The 16,522-nt window shown below is 36.8% G+C and overlaps 1 protein-coding gene across 1 annotated transcript in view; it reads right to left on the bottom strand.

The window, feature by feature from the left end:
- HUNK (hormonally up-regulated Neu-associated kinase) overlaps positions 1–16,522 on the bottom strand; it is a 140,278-nt gene that overhangs the window by 19,234 nt on the left and 104,522 nt on the right. Inside the window, exon 8 of the mRNA XM_072615097.1 lies at positions 12,548–12,631. Within this exon, the coding sequence (XP_072471198.1) occupies positions 12,548–12,631 (84 nt within the window). The remainder of the gene's footprint in view (positions 1–12,547; positions 12,632–16,522) is intronic.

Consider the following 16,522-nt stretch of genomic DNA (forward strand, 5'->3'; position numbering starts at 1 on the left):
GAGTGTTTACTACTCTCCTGGCTTGTGCTCTGTAACTGACCATAAGCACTCTTTTCTGCTCTGGAACTCTGAGCAGTATCCTCCCTCCCCTGTGGCCACAAGCTATACTGACTTGGATTGCAACCCAGATTCATGTATGGACAATGCAACAGAGTCCTACTCTCAGTATCAACAAAGGGACCCCTGTAATCTTCTGCTAGTTGGACAGTCTCCTTACTGTCTGTGGCTGCTGCCAATTGAGTTGCTCTCAAAGCCTTCTACTGTCTTGCCAGGGAACTCTCTGTGCTGGATTAAGCTCCACTCTCACCCTAGTGTGACAGATCTTTCCTGTCAACCTTCTAAATTACCTTGGGCTGAAAACTGTTTTACCCAATCCTTTTGTGGGTTGTGCTGCTCCAGAATTTGTTTTGAGGTGCAATTTTAAAGTTGTTCGGATGGACATTGGGGTGTTCAGGCAAGTTCTCTGTCATCTCACTATTATCTAGAGAAAGCTGACTTTAGAGTCTTACTGACTACAGTGAAAGAAAAGTTGAAAAAAATTTGGAAGAATTTGGCACAGGGAGGAAGAGTTAGGAAGAATTTAAAACCTTTGCTGCTTTTGTATAGTTTGCAAGGGAAGGTTGTCACTTGACATGTTTGTACCATAAAGAAGTGAAGGGGATGGATGCGTTAAAGGGGCAGCCAGCTACACTTAGTCCACAGTCACCGTGATACTGCTACTCTGTCCTTCTCTCTCTCCAATATTGCCTCTGGTTTTTCCCCCTTCAGAAAGCCTATTCGCTCTCTTCTTCTGCTTGCAGAATGATTAAAAAACATACTGTGCAGAAATTCACCTTCCAGCTCAGAGGATTCAATAGCTTGGGTTTATCCAGGGCCATTGTTGGTCTTTGTTTTAAGAAAGATTAGGGACATCATGGGGTGATGCTGTGACTTGTGTGTGGACTGGAGTGAAGTGAGGCAGAGTTGCATAAAGTCTCCCTCTCTCTTCCATAGTCAGTGAGGTCCAGTGACAAAAGACAAAAGTCACGATGACCGGTGATGGCCCAGGATGCAGTATTTGACCTTGGTATCTTCAACATCTGACCAAGCTCGAAGGGCTTCACAGTGGCTGTTTCAGCTGCCTTCATGGCCATTGGAACAAATTGTTCTCATCTGCTCATTCTGCTGGGGAAGTCTTCACATGCTTAAGGTAGATAGCCCACAATCTCACCAATGGGTTTGAGGCCTGGTGGTTACCTTCAACCTGCTCTAGTTCATCTGCTGAGATGGTTTTACTGGCATGTGGTCACTGAATGTGCTATTAGCTTCTTGGAGCCACAGGTCAGAGTTGGGTGAAAGGTGGAACACCAAAAGTGGAAAAGCAGCCCTGACCTCACACCAGAGGTGACAGTCCTCCTTGAACACTCCATTCACCCCTTTCCAAGAGTAGGAGGACCACAAATCCCATGATTCCTCAGTAAGATCTTGGCCCCTTTACTTCACCAGCAAGTCACTCAATCTGATTGAATAAACTGTTACGCAAATAAGCTGTTCATGGAAACTGAACTGAATTGAAATTGCTTGAGCTTTTGTGTAGTGGTATTATTGCTATTAAGAAGAAGTCTTTTCCTGATCCTTAAATTCTTTTTGTAATGTTTAATGTTAAATGGACAGCCACACACCTGACCTCACAAAAGGAGAAAAAAAGAATTTTGGTTTTTATATTTTTGCCTAAAGTTTAAAGGAACTTGTAACTAAAAAAAGTCATCTCTTTTTCAATGATACTGTCCAAAAGCTTTTCAAGGAAATAGCTTCTTATACTTTCATAATTCTTTCCTAATGAAAAATTTCAAAGCATTTTGAATAGAAGTTGAGTTTCATTATTCCTACTTTGTGTGTGAAAATGATTTCAAGAAATTTATAGTAAATGATTCATATGCAGTCATCTAGCAGTACAGTCAGACATAGAAACCAAAGATGAATGGAGGCTAAATGCAATCCCCACCTTCCACATCCCAACAGGTGGTGACTGTGGGTGTGGAGTGTGACACACGACATTAGTTGCTGATTTTGCTTTGCCATAGGGAGAGATAATAACAACTAATATTTATAGAAGACTTCAAAAGTTTACAAAGCACATAGACTCTCTCATTTGGTCCACATAACAAGCCTTGAAGGTTGGCCTAGACAATCTGGTGCAATGGAAGGTGCTTAATTTAGTAGTTTCAGATCTTAGACCAAACACTCACTATCTATGAGACTAAGTGTTTGACCTCTCTGGGCTTCCGTTTGCCTATCTAATGATGAAGGATTTCAGCTAGGTGAACTTTGAGACCCCTTCAAGTTCTAATTTTATGGTGCATAAATATGTGCGACAGCTATTATTATCCTTATTTTGCAAGTAAGGAAATCGAGGCTTTGAGAGCTTAATAACTTGTGCATATGTGCATAGTCACAAAGAAAATAAAGATTAGAGGCAGGATTTTAATCCAACTCCCTCTGATGCCAAATTCAGCATTTTACCCACTAGTTTGGGGAAAGGGGACTTGATCTCCATATCTCCCTGGTAGTCCTTAGGTGAGGATGATTCCCCAAAATCACACATTGTGTCTCTTCTTTGGCAGCCTGTCCTCTGCTCTAAATATATTGAGATATGAGGAGACAACAATGTAATTTGAAGAAAGAAAAAGAAATGGAAGTCAAGATTCCTGTTGCCCAGGAGGTTTCCCATTCTTGATCCTAAATTGCATGGTAGGAATGGTTAGGAGGAAGAAGTAGGGCCTCCCAAAGAAATATAACTGGGAGAGGGGTTATAGAAATTATCTGATGGTAGTTTTGGCATTATCTCTGAATATTCATGAGAAGCCCAGGAATATAGGGACAGAACCAGGGATAGCGTCTACTGCTATATTTTTTCATTTCCATTAAGTTGCTCAAGATACCTCAAAAATGATCCTTATAGTCTTCTAGGCTGTCTCAAGTCTATGCCAAAATAGATTAAAGCATCATTTCTCCATCTTGTTCTGCCCCCTCCTATGAATGTGCTTCCACCTCCTTTGAGAAAAACTGACAAAGAAAACCTCTCACAAATCATTTTTGCTTTGCAAGGTCTATTTTTGGCCTTTTCTGAAAAGGCCAGAATCAAAGTTTGTAAAAAGACCTTTAGTTCTTCACATTTTTCATATTTCACTGAAAAAGTTGATCAAATCTTCTTTATGTATTTACGAACATGAAAATACCAATTCCAAGAACTTGATTAAAAAATCATTCCTAACAATAATAAAACCCAACATGAGACTAAAATGAAGAAAAAAATTGAATGGAGGTAGACTTAAATTTACCTTATCTTAAAAACAAATTTTTTGAATATACAGCATTCTTTTTTAACATATTCAGAAGCTCAGTTTATGGACTGCATTCAGTCACTACATCCCCTCAAATGACCATTAAATTTTCAAAATTTCAAAAATCAAAAGGCAAAGGGCCAACAGAATGACAGATAGATTTGAGAGTTTAAAATGTGTAATTGGCTATCAAACAAAAGACAATTTTCTAAGGAAAGAGAACAACGGCATTCCAAAGCATGTCTCTACTTATTAACAAAATCATGTCAACTAGTAGAGAGAAATTGATGCTAGAGAGAGGACAAGTTAATGTATTAACCTGTAAATTATAAAATTAGAACAAAGGATTTTGGCTGTCTTGGTATGCAGTCAAATAAATGACCTGAGCCCCTGCATGCTATCATATTGTCCTAATATTTTAACCCAAGGAATCTCTGCAATGGTCAAAGTTGGCTTACCAACAGTGCTGGTAATAATTCATAGTAATCTCTTTCTGAGGAGATGTTGAGATTATTATAGGATCAGTATACCCCTTGGTCATTCTATGTAAAAAGAGTCAAATACCCATCTGAAAGTGTGAAGGGTCTCATTGACTCCAAATGACTTTGACCACATGAACAAATCAATCATTTCACAAGCATTTATTTCATACTTACATGCACTAGGCCTTATGGTAGGCATTGGGAGTAAATGACCTTTCAATTATATCTTTAAATTACATAGACTATTTCCTCTGGGGAAAAAATATTGGCGAGTTCCATCAAGAACACAGTTCTTCCACATAAACAATTTAAAACAATAAATTCTAAAAAATTCTAAATGAATGAACTAATATATAAATGGAAAGAGGAAAGAGAGAAAAGAAGATAAACTCTTTTAAAAAAATGAGAAAGAATAGGGAAATGAACAAGCAATAGGGGAAAAAAATCTATCAAAATAAACAAATAACATGGATTAAAAGATTCCAAAGTGATATCAGCAGAAGGAAAAACAAATAACCAATTGATTTTAATTCTTGCCTATGGAATAAAGAATGATCTAGCATAAAGTATATCAATTTACAAAATAAACACTAAAGAAAATCAGAGGACCTGATATCAGTAAAGAAAGATCTGGTATCTTTAATGAGATAACTATTATTGATAACAAGGAACAATTCCAACAGAGAGCAGAGACAGAAATCATAGAATCTTACAAAAATTTGGAAGAATTATACATGACAGTTATATAGAATTGAACATGTGAACGGGATATTCATAAAATGGTATCACATTCCGAAACAAAAAGGACTTGGAAATAAATACACAAAAGGAGAATTTTTAATGGGACATTAACACTATTAGAATAATAATGTATAAAGGAAATATTATAGGAAGATCCAAAACTAAATGGAGACTAAAATGATTTGCCTAGGAATAATCTTGTTATATATGTAGAAAAATATCTTATACTTACAGTGTAGCAAAGACCTGGAAACAAAGTGAGTGGGTATCAACAGGAGAACAGAAATAAACTCCTGCTTACTCGGAATATATTCATCATGCATAGAAGAAGTTTAGGCTAAGGAAAGGTGTTCATGTTAATGTAGAAATATTTCCCCTTGATCTAGCATTGTAGGATCTAGAGCTGAAAGGAACTGCAGGCGACATCTAGTCCCACACTTTCATTTTAGATGTGAGGAAAACAGGCTTACAAAAATTAAATGGCTCGACTTGAACACATCGACAGTAATTGGCAGAGCCAGGTTTCAAATCCAGGTTCTTTGACTTGCATTAGCATTTATAGTCACTTGCCAATCGTCTACCCAATGCAATAAAATCTTGTGTTAGCCTGTAATTCTCACTGTGACATACCACAGTGACTCCTCTTTATACTTCTCCAATTCACACAACGCCCAGGCTATTTCCTAAGTTTATACTGTATCTATATATATGTATACAAATCTATACATCTCAATTGCTTCATTTAAGCTTTTTCTTCCCTATAACAGTTAACAAATACCTAATTTCCTCCTTCAGTCCTTCCACTCTCACTTTATTGTGCAGGAGAAAGTGCTGTCTGAAAATTTGTTCCCCATTTTTTTTTCTTCTAATGCACTGAATAGCCTATCACAGGCATTCCCTGCATTAGATGGGCCCAGGGGCTTGGAGAGGGAAGAATCTGATCCCTCTGTATCTTAGCTTGGCTCAGTCCTTGCATATTTGACAACGGTGAAACACTGAAGATGGGGACAACCGTGATGGGAAGGAGAGAAGAAACTAATGAGATTTCTGAGATTTCTTCCAGGCTGCAGTGGTTATTTTCTGACTGCTGCGTTTTTTGTTTTCATTTTTTTATCCCCGACTGCCAATTTCATAAAGAAAACTCAATGGGGGATTTTTTTCTCTCTTCCTTTTAAAGGCTGATTTTCATAACAAAATAACCAATAAAGACAGTCATGGGCGATTTAACAAGCAGGGTCTTGCAGAAAAAATTGGGTTGTGACTTTAAGTCCAGCTTGGGAACACCTGGCAAACTCTTCTTTTCACTTAGATAGAAATGCCTTATGCTTATAATGAGATGGCTTTATTTAAATTGTATTATAAACATAGTAATCATCCACAGAGACTAATAGACACAAGCAATAAAATATGAGATGGCTTTATACCACTTTCCAAAGGATTTAAGTACTGGAATGTCAACTGTGGGAAAGCCTTAAATTAAGTGGAGGATAATACTGAATGAATTTTGGCACAAAGTGGGATGTAGATCTTAAGGCACTGGAGACTGCAAACCTTGGTGGGCTCAGAAGTGTGCAGAGATCGATTGGGTTTACCAAAAAGAATTCCAGTCCGACTATCTAACTCATCTGATGCAACTATGTAGTATTTTGTATTAGGGTTGTCTACATTTGTGTCTCATTTCCTTACGAGACTTTAAAAGCTCCATGAAGGAATGAACTGGTTCTCAGCTGAACAGTGTGATTTTAGGTCTTTTGTCCAGTGTAATCTTTCAGAAATAAGCACTTTTAGAAGCTCCTGCTGCTCTTGATCCAAAGCCCTGTTTCTTGCCCACTTTTCTTAGAAGAGAGATTCTTAACTTGGGGGTTAGTAGGTGATTAATAAATGTTTATTCCTTTCTATTCTCCCATAAATAAATAGGGGAGAATATATATTAATATATATTATATTGTAATATAATATATATACATACACACATTTTTATGAGCATGTATACATACACACAAACATATATACACACATATATATAGATAACCGTGTGTCAATATAATTATGTAAAATAAATTCCTTTCTAAGCCTCTTTGTTTTTACTTTAAACATTTAAAAACCTTCTCTTGAGAAGAGATCCATGACACAAAAAAGGCTGAGAATTCCCTCCTTCAGAAACTTTCATTAAGAAATCATCTTCATGCTCTGAGTGTGGGATTTAGAAAGAATTCAGATCTAGTCATTACTAGAAAATTCGACAGGCTCCAGTTTTTGCTTTTTATTCACAATTTTGGTGCTTTCTGTTCTAAACCTTCTAATCTTAAATGTATCAGGTGAGCTCCAGGACAGCAGTGGAGAGATATTATCACTGTAGTTTCGATTTAGAGCGTCCAAAATGATCCTTCACCTTAAGAGGCTGGAGTGAGAGGTGTGAGAGTGATTTACTAATGAATTCTGCAGAGCTCAAGGTTGGCAAATGGGAGGGTCAAGCTCTATACCTGCCTCTCGGTATTATCAAAAACCACCTGCCTAATCTTTGGTCCTTCACTGAATGGGCACTGACTCAGTCAAACTGAGACCTGGGACAGACTTTAACTTAAAACGCTCAAGGTCTCTCATTGCTTTGAGGCCATTTCCGGTCATCCTGATCTGTATCTTGCCACTGGACCTGATGGCGTGCTAGGGTGCCTGTGCTTGGACCCCAATTCTAAAATCACATTTCTCCCTAGCCTCAAAACATTATTGCAGGCAGGTTCTCCCCAGCCCAAGGACAGCCTGCCCTAGATCTCTCTTCCTGATATAGTAGCCAACTGCATTTATAAAATTTATTAGTTTGAACCAGCTGTGTACTGGCTGAACTGTCTGTGTACTGGGTTATAATGACATTTACTACTCACTGACTAATTATATGTATCTTAGACTTAGACATATGTATATTCCCTTACATTTGTCTTGTCTAACAAGACACTGATGAGAGTAGCCTGGTATTCCTTAGTCAGTCTGGACCATTAGTTGACTTAGTGACGTTTCAGGCTTAAAATCACACCTCCATGTAGCCCCTCTCCCCCTTTCGTTATTTCCCAATGAATTCTGAGTAAAATACCTTCAAAGTAGATGCTAAAAGTGCATTTTCCTTTAAGAACTAACTATTCCTTAAACTCTCCCTAATCCCGCCTTCTATCACCCAGTCAGCATACTTGGCACATATTATATTGTAGAATACACTATATAAATTTTACCTGTACCCCATTCAAATCGCAGGTTCCCTAAGAACTCTTGCCCACTGAAAAGTGTAATAAATCTTTATCACCTTGACCTCAACAATGCTTGAGTCCATGAAACTCTTTTCCAGATGACCCACTCGGGGAGCTCCAGTCTTGGGGTTCCTCTAGCGTTCCTCTGTCTTTCCTGAGCCCTCATCAGACTCAGATGGCTCCAGAGGAAAAAGTGAATCTGGTAACTCTACATAGCCCTCCTTCACTTAAATCTCTTATTTAAATTCTTTCACTTAACTCCAATTCACCTACATGTCATAGCATCACCTCCCTGATGTTATGGGAACAAGAACAAAGGGAAACAACAGTAAAAGTACAGTAATATCTGATATTCCACTAAATAACTCTAAAGTCACTCTGTCACATAGTGCTTTGTTCTGCATCCATCTGACGCACTTCTATAATATTATGTATCAGCATTCTCTGTGTTTGCGTCTTATTTTCTTACTAGACATTACAAGCTCTATGACAGAATGGATTGATACAAACTCTCTTTGTATCTTTCTTTACATCTCTGTTTCACAGAGTCTATTGTCTTAAATGCTTGTTGTGAACTTTCCTCTGATGTTGAGAACAAATTAACTGTCAATTCACATGAATTAAGTAAATTCGCATGCATTAGGATAGGACTTAGAAGAAGAAACCATTTTTGTACTCATAACAAATGATTCATAAAAATTCATTTGGAGTTTAAGTTTATAATAATAGCTGTTTGCATTTAAATAGTATTTTAAGGCTTGCAAAATGTTTTACATATGTCACCTCATTTCGATTCTCACAATAACTCTGTGGGATTATCCCCATTTTATAGATGAGAAAATGAGGCACACAGTGGTTATGTGACTTGTCTAGGCTCATATAGCTGTAAGTGTCTGGGGCAGTATTTGACCTCAAGTCTTCCTGTTTCCAGGTCCAATATACACTCCTTTGTGCTATGTAGCTCCCTTTCCTTTTTTGTTTGACTAATGCTTGAAATATTTCAAATTAAACTTAGTGACCAAAATTAGAGATGCAAAAAAAAATTTTAAAAATGTCTGCCATCAAGGAGCTTATATTTTACTGGGAATTAATAACCAACATACTGATACATGAATACATGATAATTTGAAAAGGGAAAGAGTGCTACCAGTTGGGAAGATATAGCCAGTTGGAGGATATAACGTAAGTCTTAAAGAAAATTTAGGATTCTGAAAGATTAAGTAAGAGTTCCTTCCAGACGCGGGGAAAGTTTATGCAAATGCATGAAGGCAGGAGATGGAACAGGAAGTTTAGGAAACAATACCCAGCTGTACAGTTTTCCTGGAATATTCAATATCAGGTGGAACCAGATGGGGAAGGCTTATATTTTGTTCAAGAGGCAGTAGTTTTAACTTAGCGGCATAAGTTTTTAAGCAAAAGATGACACAGTTAGACCTATGTGCTAGGAAGATTATTTTGACAGCCATGTGGAATATGAGCAACTGGAGAGAACAGAGCCTGGAGTCAGGTAAAGCTATTAGGAGGCTATTATAATAGTTGAACAGAGGACCAATAAGGGCTTGTAGTATGGTGGTGACTGTATGAATGGGTCAGTAAGAGACGGAAAGGTTAGATTTAATAATAGTTGCTAACTGAATGAAGCTGGGCATTGAGGCAAAGGAAAGAGGTAAGGATGTCTATAAGGTCAGGAACCTCAGGGATTAGGAGAATGATAGTATCCCCAACAGAAATAGGAAGGTTTAGAGGATGGATACATTTGGGAGGGTGGAATGGAAAAGATTCTCACTTCATTTAGATCTGTTGAGTTTGAGATATGAATGAATGGATGAAAATGTATTTGTTAAGTGCTTAAGTATTATGTCAAGGATGGAACATTCAGGTAGGGATATAGGAGATTGGTAATGTGAGACCAAGTTTAGGGCTGGATATGTACACACTTGGTCTATCTGCAAAGAGATGATATTTGCTATCATGGAAGCCGATAAGATCACTAAGGTGAAAGTATAGACAGAGAAGAGAAAATGTCCCAGGATATGGTCCTGGGAAATATCCATGCTTAGGAGACAGGAGATGTTGAACTTTCAAAGGATACTGAGAAATGGCCAAGGAGGAAAGAAAGGAAATCATGAAAGTACACCACCATAAAAGTCAAGTGAGGTAAGTAAGAGTATCTAGGAAGGGGAGCAGAATGACAGTATAAAAAGCAGCAAAGAAGTCAGCCTTCTAATGTTTACCTTTAAATGTCCTTTTAAAAAGTAGTACTTTGCTTTGTATAGAGGACCCTCACTTCTTGGCTCTATTTTACATCTTAAAAGTATAATTAATATGGTCTTTTTTAAAGATCGAATCAGTTTGAGCTTTCTGACTTGAGGAAAGTTTTTAAAAGAGCATTGCCTCTACAAGGGTCACTACTGTTCAGAAGATACTTTCTGAGAATAAATAAAAGTCATTAGGCTCAGACTAATTTAATTTAATACACGTGCAGTTATTTGAAATTTGTAATCCACCTCCATTGATTCAATCTTTGGTTTTTAAGCCAAAAAGGGGTGATGGGGTGGGGATTAGATAGGGAGAGGGAAGATAATGAAGCCTTAAAATCATAGGGCTCTGATCTCTGGATTTAATTTTCTTTTTCTTCATTTCAGCTGTCCAGAAGGGAAAAAAAAGGAACGAAACCATGAAGAACAAAATGGCAATTGACCATATTTGATGAATAGAAGGCATTTTTATGAGCACCCAGAGGAATATGAGCTAGGAATAGTATTTTATTAATCATTGAGACAATCCTTCCCCTATCATGGCTAATATCCCATCCTACCAAGAACAGAGATTCCTTTCTTGGGCTATCAATGTAGTTCAAGCTAAACCCAGAAAGGCTTTTAGAGGCTTTTACCTGTAGAGTCTGGCTCTCCAATTACTTTATTGTGGCCATTATTGGCTCTTTTTATTTAATCTCCTACATTACAACTGAGATAAATTTATTAATCTAAAAATAGCCTGTAATTTAATTAATGAAGATAAATAAATAAAAGTGTTATTTTTCCCATCAAGAATTCTATTCTCATGCTCTGCTCTATCAGATCCAGCCATTAAGGACTTAATAACTATCTTCAAATAGTTAAAGAATTAAGATGTTGAAAGTGTTCTGTGTGTTCCCAAATGTAATTCAGCCCATTTCTTTCTGTTGTTCAATTCTGGTTATGATTCACTGTCTATCTGCAGTGCCTGTCCAAGACAGATGTCATGAAGGATTAACTCAGTGAGATGCCCATTCAACTTCATCAGTCTAGATAAATATTCTTCTTCCAATGCTCTGAATTTTGATGGCCACCCTTGAGCGCAGAGGACTGAAGATGAAACATACCTCCCTTCCTTTAGGGAAGAGGATGGACAAATGAAGTATATGCTCTTAGAAAGGATCAACATGTTATTTTTTTGATTAACAACTTCTTTGTTAAAAGGCAAGGGGATTGTTAATAGGAAGTGAAAAAAACGTAAACAAAAAGAAGCAATAAAATATTTTAAAATAGAAAATAAGGCTAAGAGTGGTTAAATGACATGCCTGTGTTTACACATCTAGAAAAGTGTCTAAGGTAGGTACGTGTTTTTTGGCACTCTTTCCAATACAAATATTTGGTTTAACAGAAAAGCACAGAAACAGTATTCCATGGATTAGTCAAACTAGAGGCAGCAAAGTGAAGGGCTATGATGAGTGGACTTGGAGGGCTCCAACATCTATTAGCTATGTGACTGTAGGGAAGTCATTTAACATCTCTGACACTTGTGAGTAAAATGCAGTTTGTATAATAGGGATAATAACATCTGAAGTATCTACCTTATAAGGCTGATGTGAGGATCGAGTGAAATGACACAGGGCACCTCCCAAAAATCTTACTGCAATTAAATTAGTAAGTTTTATTACCTTAAAACTATTCACAAAGTGAGAGGCACTTCACAAACCTTAAAAGGCTATATAAATGCCAGCTATTATTATACAAGTTAAGGGAATCTTGAGGTTAAAAAATGAAGGATGAATTGAATAGGCCCTTCCTCCTCACACGGTTTTGGAAAAGAATGGTCAATTCTTGCACTGTCTTCAAAAGAAGGAATTTTTAGTGCCTTCCTCCCCCCAGAGAAAGACAAGCAAAGTAGAGCTTGCTTCTGGAAGCATGCCATGAGAAAGAAATGGAGGAAGTGATTCTACGGAAGGAGTAGAGGTACTGGAGTGTCCAGTAAGGAGTGACTTGGGAGTAAAAATAGCTGAGCTTTTGAAATTAAAGGAAACTACTGAAAAATCACCAAAGGAGTTACATTTTCTGCATGCGATTGTGTGACTACCTATCTCTGTCCTTGCAAAACTGTGAGTTTCCTTTTGGGAACTTCTGAGGCAAGATGGTCAGTCCTTACCTTTTCATACAAGGATAGCTGACAATAAAAATTATTTTGGTCATTCTAAAACCTTTCTGGACTCCTTTGTCACGTTTTGCTTTCTTGATGTCAAGTCTACATGGGACTATAATTTTTGCTTTTATTAAAATAAATCCCCTCAAACTCTGCAAACCAACGGATCCCATGTATTCCATTTTTCATGGCCATAGTTCAGCAAGGAGTCATTTGGTAACTTTTGCTTTCATAATCACCTTTTATTACTTTGGGGCCTGGAATAATTTATTTTCCCTTCCCTTACGACACATAAGAATGGAAATAAATAACCAAAGATTTCTTAGTCTTCGAATATTTCAAATACTGCTGATATCCTTACCTCATAAGATTCTTTATTCACGTTGTAGTTTTCTATCTGATAGAGCTGGTTCTTGTAGAAAATGTTGTCTTGAATGTTCGATTTCTGCCAGGGGAACAATAAATATATCTTAACCATTGGCAACCATCACTTTTGATTATGATGTCATCAATCCTATCCCTCCTGAGAATATTTGAATTGTATATTTATATACAATTTATTACATATTATATACAATATATTTTTGTCATGCCTTTTGTCTATAGATCAGTCAGTCTGACCCTCATCTCACCCCTTCTCCAGATGGAACCCTCCTTTGTAACACTGGAAAACAATTAGGCAAAAACATCCTATGCAGTGATATATGTGACACTATTATACCATGTATTTAATTGTCCTTGTCCTTCTTCTGGGAACAGGGAGGTACATTTTCTTATTGTTTCTCTAAGCCCTGAATTGCCTTTTCAATTACTCAGAGTTCAATTTCTTTTAAGGAATCTTTTTGTTTACGATGTTCTGGTTATGGCTACTGTTTTCTTGGTCCTCTTTATTTTGTTCTGTATTGACTTTTTTTTTTTTTTTTACAAATCCTCCCATCTTTCTCTAAATTCTACGTATCTTGCAGCTTTTATTACATAATAATATTCCATTAAATTCATGCCCTACCTTTATCAGTCTTTCCCCCATCTGTGGTTACCCAATCTGTTTCTAGTTCTTGGCTACCACCAAGAATGCTAAGAATATTTTGGTATAAATTAAAATTTTGCTTCTGTCTTTGATTTCCTTAAGGCATACATCCACAATCTTGGGATCCCTGGGTAAGGGTAAGGAGAATTTAGTCGCTTTAATCACAATATTGCAAACTAATTTCTAGAATGGTGGGACCAGGTCACAGATCCACCAATAGTGCATTGGTATTTTCTCTCTTCCCATAGCACCTCTAATACTGACTCAATTTTTAAAAAATGTTAGTATTTTTTTCTTTAATAAAATTAGTTTGTCTGAAGAGACTTAAGATCATAGGGTCAGAGATTTAGAATTGGAAGTGATATTAGCAGTCTAGTACATCTCTAAATTTTGTAGATAATAACTCACATTTGTATAATATTTTTGCTAAATACTATATAGAGTTTACAAAATATTTCATATACATTATCTCATTTGAGGCTCATAATAGCCATGTACAACAGATGCTATTATCCTCATTTTACAGATGAGGAAACAGATCCAGAATGGCTAAGTGGCTTGCCTGAGGTCACACAGCTCAGTCTACTACCTTCAAGGCAGCCCATTCCTTTGACTACTGTGATAACAAGTTTTTTCTTATGAGACAAATTCTATAGCTTCCAAACATTTCTTCCAATTTTGCCTCCTGGCATCATGTAGAAAAACCTTGATCTCCATTTCAACATGTTAATCCTTTAACTACTTGAAGGTAGTTATTAAGTCCCCCTCAAATTTCTTCTAATCCAGGCTAAACTGCCTCAATTCATCCCACTGATCCTTGTAGGACAGATATTTTTTTCACAGTTTAGGCCCTTGACCTTCCCTATCATTGTCCTCTAAATAGGGCTCTAATGGGGCCCCAAACTGAATATAATCCTCCTGTTGTGGTCTGAATGGGACTAAACACCAATAGGTCTATCTTTTCCTTGGTTCTTCAAACTATAATTTTCTCTTTATGCTGCGAAGGACAGTGATATTTTTCTGGCCATCATGTCACATTGTAGAATCATTTTACATGCCTTGTGTGTTTATTCACACTCAAGAATTTTTCAAATGAATGCTTATCTATGAATGCCTCTCTATGTTGAACTTGTGAAGTTCTTTTTTTTTAAATCAACTTATTCCTATTAAATTTCAGTTCATTTTCCCCAGCCCATTGTTTTAGCTTTTAGAGATCTTTTGGGATTCTGATTCTGTTTCCAACTTAGCCATCTCTATCAACTTCATGTTATCTGGAAATATGATAAACATCCTTCTATACATTCATCTAAGACATTAACTAAAATACTGAACAGAATGAGTCTAAAGATAGAATCAGCAACCCCATTCTTTGATGTAGCTTCAAAAAATTAAAAATTGTTTATTTGGAACTATATCCTTCATGGCTCATGACAAACTGGGACTCAATAGAATTTGTGCAAATTGCCATAGAAGCCTTCACAACTGATTAGAATTATAGAATTTAAAATTGAAAGGAAACTAAGAGATCATTTAGATCAAAGCCTTAATTTTACACATGAGGCAACTGAGGCCAAGAGATTTGCCCAAGGTGTGTCAGCTGACTGACATCAAAAAGTTTGTTTCCCATTTTGAAATAAGTTTAAACCCATTAGGAGATTATATGGAAAAGTCATGACAAACTAAGTTCAGTGAACGTAATAAACATGGTAAAAAACTCCTTTCAAGAACTCTCTTCAAACAAACTTTGTATTATTATCCCCCTCCTTCCTTTTGCCTTGATGACTTTCCTTTTTCTGCTGAATGATGCAATAGATTGTTGAACCTAGAGTCAGGAAGACACTAGCTCTATGGCCCTCAGTAGGTTCCCATGCAGAGATCAAAGGTTCTTTCCCCACATTCATCTATGAGTGGAGTTGTTTGATGAATCCGTAGGCTTTGGGAGTTAATGATAACTCACCAGAGATAGCCAGTAGGAAAAAAGAATAAAGCTCCTCTAGCCATCTATTTTAAAAAAAAGACTTGGGGATCACATATTTACAGGCAAGGCAGTCTTTTATTCTTCCAATTAATACAAAGGACCAAGTAGGCAGAACTCATCTTTACCATCACTCATACCCTTCAAGCTCTGTTTCCTCCCTTATTCAGAGATGCCTTCAATATTCCAAATTGATTTCTAAAAAAATGTTTCAGGAGTAAGACAATAACACAATATATAATATGCCCAGAGCCTTGCAACATTTCTTGGTTGGTGTTGTGCTATGAGGAACAGGCTGGCCACTACTCCAGCCTCAATTCCACAAGGCTTAGCATCTGTTAGAAGGAGCAAATAATGCTTATTTTCAGTGATGCTATCAGGATTAAGAAATCAAATGATTCATAAAAAAGAACAGTTAGAAGGAAAATACCTTCTGGTATAATTTTTTTTAAAGTACACCTATTAATACATAATGATGAATTTGTTTATCGGTTTTCTAGTGGACAGCGATGAGGACTCTGGATATGAGTAAATTCAAACAGGGATAGTATGTAGCTCTGCTGAAGAGGGCAGTGTTAAAATTAATTATCTGAAATAAAAAGAAACTGAGGTACAAAGTTACTGAGTATGATTTCATTTGCAAAGTTAGCATTTGCATTACAAACCAGGTCATCTGACAGAGGTCAGAGACAAGGAATAATTTACAGGGATAATTTTTATAACAGAAAAGGAATAAAAAAAATGACAAACTTGTTTTGAACATAATTCAATTAGACAAGAGAGGTCACCTGACTAGTGCACTTCTCCCAGGCTTTCTTAACCCAACAGTAACATTGAGCTGTCAAAGTGAGATTACCCCAGAAGTCCTTGCCCTCCAGATGATGCCTTTTGTAACCAGAAAGCTCACTGGGAAAGAAGTACTTGTGGTTTGGAGTTAACAGTCACTGAGCCCCCGCCACCCAGTCTTCCAGCTGCCAACCTTAGAGATTCAGTTTCTCAACTTAGACTCTAGCTCAAGAAAAAAGAGAGCTTATCTACTAAGAATGGAAAGAGAGACTTTTAGCCCTTAGGCAAACTCCCTTTCTCCAGCTGCTAGAAAGGGGAACTTAGCCTTTAAAAAGTCTTATAATCCTATGATTATTTTATTTCTACAAAGATATATGTCTAACTCAAAATTATCTGCTATTAAATGATAAAACCTTTTCAATTTATCTATTCATTAAATCTCTAGGTATGTTAGATTTAAGAGACTTTAGTCTGGCTTAACTTTTAGAGCTAGGCTCTTCCTAAAGAGGGGAGCTTAATCCTATAATCAAACTAAATCAATACTGATG

This window comes from Notamacropus eugenii, chromosome 5, assembly GCF_028372415.1.
Source record: "Notamacropus eugenii isolate mMacEug1 chromosome 5, mMacEug1.pri_v2, whole genome shotgun sequence".
Lineage (NCBI taxonomy): Eukaryota > Metazoa > Chordata > Mammalia > Diprotodontia > Macropodidae > Notamacropus > Notamacropus eugenii.